The sequence below is a fragment of the Vitis riparia genome, chromosome 13, assembly GCF_004353265.1.
Source record: "Vitis riparia cultivar Riparia Gloire de Montpellier isolate 1030 chromosome 13, EGFV_Vit.rip_1.0, whole genome shotgun sequence".
Taxonomy (NCBI): domain Eukaryota; kingdom Viridiplantae; phylum Streptophyta; class Magnoliopsida; order Vitales; family Vitaceae; genus Vitis; species Vitis riparia.
Genome location: NC_048443.1, coordinates 14,031,701 through 14,040,984, shown reverse-complemented (window position 1 = coordinate 14,040,984; position 9,284 = coordinate 14,031,701). Strand labels below are relative to the sequence as shown.

The 9,284-nt window shown below is 35.9% G+C and overlaps 1 protein-coding gene across 1 annotated transcript; it reads right to left on the bottom strand.

Moving 5' to 3' along the window:
• Positions 1-2,872: 2,872 nt before the first annotated feature.
• LOC117928341 lies at positions 2,873-6,111 on the bottom strand. Its single transcript, XM_034848237.1, has 9 exons — positions 5,583-6,111; positions 5,326-5,475; positions 4,918-5,049; positions 4,721-4,789; positions 4,496-4,615; positions 4,281-4,402; positions 4,176-4,200; positions 3,672-3,997; positions 2,873-3,583 (listed from the first exon to the last, which is right to left on the bottom strand). Exons 1-9 carry the CDS (start codon positions 6,109-6,111, stop codon positions 2,972-2,974), a joined length of 2,085 nt encoding a protein of 694 aa, XP_034704128.1. The 3' UTR covers positions 2,873-2,971.
• Positions 6,112-9,284: the final 3,173 nt, after the last annotated feature.

Sequence of the window (9,284 nt, the reverse complement as noted above, 5' to 3'; positions counted from 1 at the left end):
ATATACCTCGTTATGGGTTAGGGTTTCATAATGACTTTTAGTTAGTCATTTTCCACCTCTAAAGAGAGAGAGCCATAACCTCATCTCTTCCAAAGCCCACATTTTGGAGTGTTAAGATCGTGGTTCGAGTTATTGGGTAAAAGATATTTGGTGTATGAGACCTCCTTGAATGAAGGACTACAACACTTGGATGTGCATAGACCGAGTGCATAAGAAGCGCATAGAATGCACACAGGTTGTGTGCACGGGACGTGCACATAGGCAACAACATGAGGAAAGAGACTCTTCAGTTTTTCCAAGCATGTTTTTCATCATATTGATTTTGATCTGGGGACATCTAGATCACATATATGAGTTTTAAATGTCTAGATTTATAGCTATTAGTGGTTTTTATTGTCATTTAATTCCTTTGCAATAGATTTAGAGATACTTAAGGATAAATGCATGCACCCTACGAGATCTTGGGCATGGAAACCGAGTAATTTAAGGTTTCTAACAATTGGTATCATAGCCCTGGGGTAGGTTCTAGCATGTTATATCCTTTATAGGGTGTGCTAACTCTATTTTGCAGGGTATTTTTATTCATCCCATGGCCCAAATGGATGAATGAATTATGAAATGCTTTTACTCATTCAATTAAATGAATCAATATATTTGGATTGGTTGATGATTATAGATTATTGTTCTCTAGATTGGATTGCACACCCTATAAAAGATATAGGATTTTTATTTGGTTGTAAAATATTTTCCTTTTAATAGTGGGTTGTAAGCTCCATTATAGGAGCATATGAATTTGTATTATTGTAAAAATTTCAATTTTTTTATCCATTTATGGTGACCCAAAAGAAAAGAAAGAATCTTGAAGCTTTTTTGAGATTCTATGGTGGTTAAAGAAGAAAGAAGCATTCTTGGAAGTTCTTGTTTTGAGATCCATGGTAGCATAGTGATGTTAACTTGAACTCAAAATTGGGAATATCTCCCAGTGGTTTCTTCAAGAAAGCCACATATAGCTTTGAATATTAGGAATTCAAGAATCCAACGCTTCAAACAAATCACAATTCGGAGTTGAAACAAGGGAGAAATGGTCGATTAAAGCAAGGCTATGCAAAGTGCATGGTAGCATAGTGATGCCGACTTTGAGCCAAAATCAAGGCTATTTCTAGTAAGTTTCTTGGGGCAAATTACATATAGTTTTGAATCTTAGGAAGTCAAGAATCCAATGCTTCAAACTGATTGCAATTTAGAGTTGAAACAAGGGAGATATGGTCAATTGAAGCATGATTGCGTAAAAGGTATGTTGTTACGGGATTGCATATGGGTCCAATTCTTTTTGGTTGTTTGGGCTGAATTTTGGGACTCGTCTTGAGCTCAATTTTATTTTTTTATTATTTATTTATTTATTTATTTTACAATTGAGCTTTTTGGGTTTTCAATTTTCACTAACCCTATCTTTAGTTGTAAAGCTATTTTTTGTAATTTGGATTTTATCTAAATTTTAATTGTCAAATATGCAACAGGATCCCTAAAGGTCATGAGAAAATTTTCTATTTAATTATTTCCTTGTTTTTATTATATGCTTTTGATTAATTGCATATGTGGTCTTAAGATATTTTGGTATTCTTAATTGAAAATAAATTTTCATGCATTTTTCAAAATTAAAAAACTTATTTAAATTGGAATGTACATGGTTAGGAAATTTTATTTTAAGAAAAAATAAGTTGGAAAAACATTAAGAGTTTTTCCGTAGCAGAAATATTTATCGGTTCTCCAAGGAAATATGTTGGTCTAGCATAAACAATTAGAGAGTTTCAATTGATCTTTTCCTAAGAATTAGATGGTTTTCCCGAATAGACATTTTATTTGGTAGGTTAACATTGATGAAGCTACTTCGAAGACTATGAACTTAGAAATGGAGAGCAAATTGAAGAAATGACCTTAAATCTTTTTGTACTAACCCCTAATCGAATTGTTTGGGTTTCAAAAGCAAAGGAAATCATTTTATCTACTAGTAGATGAGTTTTGAGCACCTCAAACATATTAAAATAGGTTTAGAGCCTATTGAAATGCTAAGTTTGAGTAGTTATCACTACTTGATAGCCCAACACATGAATATTCCCCCACCCCACCCCACCCCACCTTGAAACGCAACCTTTTTTTTTCAACTATTCAATTGTGTTAACCTTTGACCCATGAGAATCCTCTAGTTTTCTTTTGGATTCCAATTAATATATATCACTTTCTAGGCATCTGCCTATGCATTCCTAAGTTATATTTTGAAATAAATCCATCATTTAACACTAAACTACATTGAATTAATTGGTTAAAAGGGATAAAATAATTGTCATATTTGTAAATTTAACTCATTCCATGTTTTTATTTGAAGAGTAACCTATTTTTAATATAAATATCATTGACTATTTCAAGTAAATACATATATGTTTTTAAAAGAAATGATTATTTTTACAAATAAAAAAATGACATTTTTGTCAAAATTAGGTCAAAAAATGAAAAATGGTTAGATTTCCAAAATTAGGTTTTCAATAACCTTTTTAATCAAATAACCCAACCATATTCAGATTTTGAAATAAATATTAAACTACTTAAAATAATTTATTTCGCTTAACTCTAAAAGATATATCTAAAATACTAAATACTTGCTTTGAGCAATATAAGTTGATCAACAAAATGATCTCCAAAACCTTATGTTGGCCCATAAACAATTTGGATAACTTAAGCCCAAACCAAAAATTAAAACCTTTCTATATTAGATAACCCAATTGTTCATTTCCTTAAATTAGATTATTAAATTTGATAATAATACAAAAAAAAAAAAAAAAAAAAAAACCAAATAAACAAACAAACATCATATATTTCCAGGACCCAAAGTGGCTGAAAGATTACATCAACTAATATTTGATCTGGCCATCACAAATTTGGCATAATTGCCTCTTGGAAACTCAAATAGAAAATGCTACAATGGATCCTGCGGGTACATACGCTGAGGCACCTTCTTAAACGTGGCCCTCAGAAGAATAAAATATGATGAGGACTGTTGGAGAGCAAAGTATGTGACTGCCCAGAGGGTGAGTGCATATACCGGGATAGCAGGATATTTCAAATGATCATCAAGCATTAAGAAGTGCCCAGAGCAGAAACATAATAACATGGCCGCCATGGATACAAAGAGAGAGGTTAAACCTAGTATAATATTCCAAGGCAAGTTGTAACTAAAGTCTTTATAGTCGTACTTGGAAGTAAGAATGGCAAAAAAAAAGAGCAAAGAGATGAAAGAAGAGCAAAGTGCAACCAGTGATGAAATTGCAAAAAATCTAAAAGCCAAATGGTGTTGGAAAATTGGCTCGCCAGTGTCTTGGTCGACCCCGCCTGGTACAGTGGCTGATGAGGCAAAGGCGACGGTTGATATAAGAGCTGCGATGAAAGAGCAAGAATTGCATGTGTTGTTGAGCCATTCTTTGCTTTTGTCAAGGAGTTGTCCATGTGTTTCTGTAAAGATCTGCAGTGCGGTCTTTCGATAGATATTTGTACCGATACAGAAATCTGGTGGCAAGGTGTTCTTCACATACTGCAGTATTAAGTCACTATATTGGATAGAACTGAAAACAAAATTTTTTTGAAAGCAAGACCTAGGATTGAGAATTAATGGCACATACCTCAAACCATTTGACTTCCCACTGCAGTTGCAACATGCTGGTGGGGATAAACCAGCCTCGAGAATTTTGTAGCCCTGCGGCTATATGCAATGCGGAATTTCCTTTCTCATCCCTCTCATGAAATGCAAGGTCTTTATCAACAACATCACTCCTCCTTCTAAGTAAGAAGTCATATATATGGGATTGTCTAGACTCAACTGCTACCAGCACTATGTTCTTCCGTGTGCTGTCCCAGTCATGAATGGTCATAGGAAATTCTTGCAGGATTTTCTCTACCATTTCAACGACACCGTTCACTGTTGCTGCTAGTATTGGTGTGTAAAAAGCTGCAAAGAGAACAAAATTCATTCTTCAACTACAAGCAAATTTCCCAATGGATTAGCTAATAATCTAACGGCAATGTTGAAAATTGGAGAATTTGAGTTGTGATTAATCCATACTAAGCTGAATTACTTTGCTCCATATCTGCCTCTCATATTAGTTACAGAAAGAGCATGGAGTTACCTTTTCTCCTCATCTGTGTGTTTATCTGCAAGAAAGAGAGTTGATAAAGTAATTACATTTGCCTCTTCTCAAGACTTAATACTCTGAATAACAACAATAATGTACCTCACTTGTCTCATCGTTTTCAGGTTCAGACTTCACAGCATGTTCAAGTAGTTTGTTCATGATTTGAACAGACCATATGTGTGTCTCTTTAATCTCTTTTAGCGTCCTTATCTCCCTTGATCCTTACGTATACCACAAACAATTGAGAATATATTTAATTACAATCCATATTGTTTAATTTGGGAATTAATTAACACGAGGAAATTGATCTATACCCAGCATTATTGAGCGGTTAACCAGTTTAGATAGAATAAGCCCGAAGAAGTTCATGCATCTGTCATATGTAGTTGAGGGGAAAACTTGACGGCCTTGAGCTCCAGTGCTTGAATGGTGGCCTAACAAAGGTATAAATCAATGTTTAATTCCTTGAACTACTTCCTTTTAGACTTCATCAGCTTAGATCAAGTAGATTCTACACTGGTCATGATGTTCATTAATACCTTGCCCTTCTTCAATTTTTTCTGCATCCAACTGCTTGTTTGATTTTCCTACAATTTTTCCGCCAGTCACTGAAATAATATAAATGTATAGCAATGGTTATGTATTATAAGAAATCAATGAGTGAATGATGGCATTCATGTTTATGCAATTGCAGCTAACAAGAGTTTTCTTCTAAATGAACAGTCTCAACACCCACCTAGTAATTTAATCATCTTCCATAGCACTTGAAAGAAGTTGATACATGTTTCATAGTTGTATGGATAGCAAAGACTCTCCACCTTCTTTTTCTCTTTGAAAGTCTCCGGGATGAGCTCTTCAACGTATATGCCTTGCAAGTCAACATTGGGAATTTTTAGAAGTTTGTGGCCTTCGTTGGACATAAGATGCAAACTAATTCATTCTTTTGTATAATAAAAATATACATTATGTTAAAAATATAATAAGTTATGAAGGGGAAAAAAAGAAGTCATGAGACTAAAATGAACATATGAAATCTGGATTGACAGAAATGTGGACCGATGCATGGTATTATTGCTCTAGCGCATGACATTTAATCACAACAATAAGTTCCGTCATCTAGGTTATGATTGGGAGAGAGTCTTACAACTATAAATGATTTTGTGGAAGAAGCTGAGATTAATGCCACTTCTAAATGCAGTAGGAGTCTGAGCCAGTATATGAAGAGGGGACTGTCCACTCTCGTTAACAGAATCCATGAGACCTTCCAGGGTATGGATGATTTGAAATGCCAGATCTACGGAGCACAAGAATAAATAAACTGATGTAGATGTACTGATATTATTTATATATCATATATAAGAAAAGTAGTAAGACATCAAATTAGTGAAGTTCATCTCTTACCCGAGTATCCATTTGCAATGGCAATGTGAAGAGCAGTTATACCATGACTGGCATGGCAGTAGACAAGGGCTTGGGCGGGGTTCTCAGCACACATTTTATAGAGCCAAAGGAAAGCGTCTTTCTTACCATGGTAAACCGCCATGTACATAGGCGTTGCAGAAATACAGTTCCGAGTACCCAATAGTTGTTTATGCTTATCACCAATGATACATTCACACATGGGAATGCTTCCCAAAGAAGCTGCCAAATGCAGAGGATTATTCTCCCAACCTCCACCTTTTATGGAGAGGACCTCCAACGCGTTTTCACTCCTCTCATTAATCAGTTTAACCAGTTGTTCAACTATATCTTCTTTTTTACTTGCAATTGCCATATGCAATGCTGTGTTCCCTGATTTACCAAGCTTGATCTTGTGAGCTCTTGGATCCTGCTCGTATATCTTTACCACATCTTCCCAATTGTTGGTGATGCCTTTGATCAACTCTCTGGTCATCCTCTCCACATCTTTTGCATCACTTGTAGAAGCCATTGTTCCTCCTCTTACAACAATAAACTCTCTAGCGACCCCTTTATATATATATATAAACATATAAACCTGCGAGACATCAGCTGATTATTTTGGCAATATTATTTTGGCCGGAGCAAGCGGATCACAGCAATATTATTTTGGCCGCAGAACGTGGATCACAGCAATATTATTTTGGCCGCAGCAGGCGGATCACGGCATGCCCCATGCCAAAGCGGCTCCAATTGCTGCTTGTGACATCAGCCCCAATTGTTGCTTGTGACATCAGCTGATGCTTGCCTTATTAAATAAAGCCTTTGTTTCCTTTGAGAATCCACCGTGTGATTGCTTCTTGAAAGAAAGACACAAACACAAATAACTCAAATACGTGAAAGAATGGGATCACCAATTTTAAAAAATACAAAGAAAAGAACCTCAAATTTTATAAACCAATTTTATCCACGTCTATCTAAAAATATTTTAAAGTACATGCATATTTTTATAAATATATATATATTTTTGGAATGACCTTTTTATTTGTCGGATTAATAACACCAATTGAAACATTCTTTTTAGCATGAGAATTAATTTGAAATTAATAAAATAAGAAATTTTAAAAACTAAAAATACAATTAAAACTAAAAAAACTTTAAAGGTAAAAATATAAAAATAAAATATTAAATTTTACTTTCACTCCACTAAAACACATTGGTAGAAAATATAAATATCGAGAAAGAGGTGTAAATATAATGAGAATCAATATTTTATATTTTTAAATGTTAAATTTTTTTGTTTTTAATTGTATTTAATTTTTAAGTATTTTAGTTTCAATTGTATTTAAAATTTATTATTTTATTGGTAATATCAACTAATAAAATTTTATTCAATTTTATTTAAAAAATGAGTGGGTTTATATAATACAAAATATGAAATCATTATTAATTAAGGAATTAAGAAAGATTTTATTTATCACTTGAGAATCTTGAAAAAAAAATTAAAATGATTTGTATATCATATTATATAATAAAAAAATTATAATATATTTTTATTAAATTAGAATGTGTAGAACCACCCCCCCCCCCCCCCCCCCCCCCCCCCCCCACCGGAGAGAGAAGGGAGCTGAAGGGAGCTGAGATTGTTTTTTTTTTCTTTTTGTATATAATCTTCTGACCACCCCCGGGAATTAGGGGAATGGGGGCGGGGTGGCCAGATTAGACGGAATGCAGCTGGTGGTCAGAGATGCCATGCTGCTGACGGGTGAACAGGAAAAAAACAAGTAGCGGCTTGTTGAAGAAGAGAAAACAGAGGAATAAGAAAAAGGTAGGGGAGGTGTCGGGGGAAGGAGCAAAAAGCAAGTTGAAGGATCTTCGCTTGGAGACTCAGGTATGGCCATTATGAGTACTCTTCACTCTGTATTTTTTCGACTTTTTCCTCGCTTGGCATTGTCGACCTTAGGCATGGTTTGATGGGTATTGTTAATATATTTGCTTTGCTTTGTATTTTCTCTGTTTTCTCTGTATTCTCTCTCAAATGACTGAGATATGGTTTGCTTCCTTTGAGTCTGATGTTTGATCAAATATCTAAATGCTTGCTGCTCGTTCCACCAATTGACATCTCGTTCATCACTCATAAAACAAAATAGTGCCTGATAGTTTCTTGAGTCTCTCATGCTAATGCTCGTCATCCACCTCCCATTCATGCGCATGGAGTCCAAGCACGCCTGCTGCCCCTCCCTGCATCTCCTTGCTGTGCGCACCACGTCAGCGAGGCACTTGCTCGCCACTAGCCGCCATCACCCGCTCCGGTTATGCGCGCATCTGCACCAGCAACCAATGGCGGCAGCACCTTCTGGACGTTGCCAGACCGCCGCCGCGGCTCTCCTCTTCGTCGCGCCGCCACGGCTCTCCTCTTCGTCACGCCGCCGCTGCTCTCCTCTTCGTCGCGCCGCCGCTGCTCTCCTCTTTGTCGCGCCGTCGCGACTCCCCTCTTCGTCAGGCTGCTGCGGCTCCTCTCTCCCCTGCGCCGCCGCGGCTCCTCTCTTCCCCGCGCCGCCGCTGCTTTTCTCTTCTCTGCGCTGCCATGGCTCCCCTCTTCATCGTGCCGCCGGTGGTGGAAGGCTCCCTTTGGTGTTGACGCTGCAGGTGGAGACTTTGCCTGAGGGAGTTGCCCAGATGGATGGGGTTGCTTTGGGTTGTGAAGGGGCTTGTGTTGATGACGGGCTTGGTTTTGCCCATGATGGCTTTGGGCTTGGGTTTGAATTTGGAGCCCAGACCCAAGCCTATGCCCCAAGCCTATGCCTTGAGTCTTGCCCATTGAGTTTTGCCCATTGATGTCATTGGACCTGGGCTTAAGTTGGAGCCCAGGCCCATTTACATTGATGAAGGCCTCATGCCAATTCCCTTTATTAAAATGGCCCATGTCAACTTCAAGTTAGCCCATCAGGCTACCCAAATCCCAAATAATCCTTTTTAAAAGAAAACAAAACCTCTAATATCCATAATTAATTAATCAAATCATTTCCTTTTATTTGTTATCTTATTTTTACCCATTTAGTTAACTCATCTTCGAGGCAATTAAAAGACAAATTATTATTGTTAATTATATTTTTATCTTGAAGCTTATATTATTCAATTTCACTAGTTTAAACATCATGATCGTTAATTATTGCTATTACTTCGTACGCATCTATTTATCATCTTTTAAAATCTCAGTCATCAAAGTTAAATTCTAATCCTTGAAGAATCCCACATCCTAATCTAATCTTTCAATAATCTATTTAAATCCCATCTTCATCAATTAAAAATTATCACCATATATGTCTAGCTATTTAAAGCCTAAAGCTTTCAAAGAAATCATGTGTCTTAATTTAATTCTTCAATAATTAGTTCAAATCTCATCATCACCCGTTAGAGTTAGTATCCCATATTTATATACTAATTTAAAATTCAACCCTTCCGAAATGCAATGTCCTAGCTTCATTTTCAAACTCCTAAAAATTCCACTATTCCTTTTATTCAGTTTAAATGATTATTTTCGTTAATTAGTATTATCGTCCTATATTAGTTTATTTATCCAAAATCCGGCCCTTTAAAAAGATCCAATGTCATAAGTTAATTCTCAATCCTAAAATCCCACTTTGTCTAAATGTTATTTTCTTTAATTAGAATTACTATCCTATATTCTCCTATCTATCTATG

Bases quoted from the DNA above. Each gene is read 5' to 3' on its own strand.
- LOC117928341 (XM_034848237.1), bottom strand. From the start codon at position 6,111: ATGGCTTCTACAAGTGATGCAAAAGATGTGGAGAGGATGACCAGAGAG. The intron at 4,616-4,720 runs GTATTAATGAAC...TACCTTTGTTAG, and splicing joins AAAAATTGAAGAAGGGCAAG to GCCACCATTCAAGCACTGGA. The intron at 4,201-4,280 runs GTACATTATTGT...TCTTTCTTGCAG, and splicing joins AAAACGATGAGACAAGTGAG to ATAAACACACAGATGAGGAG.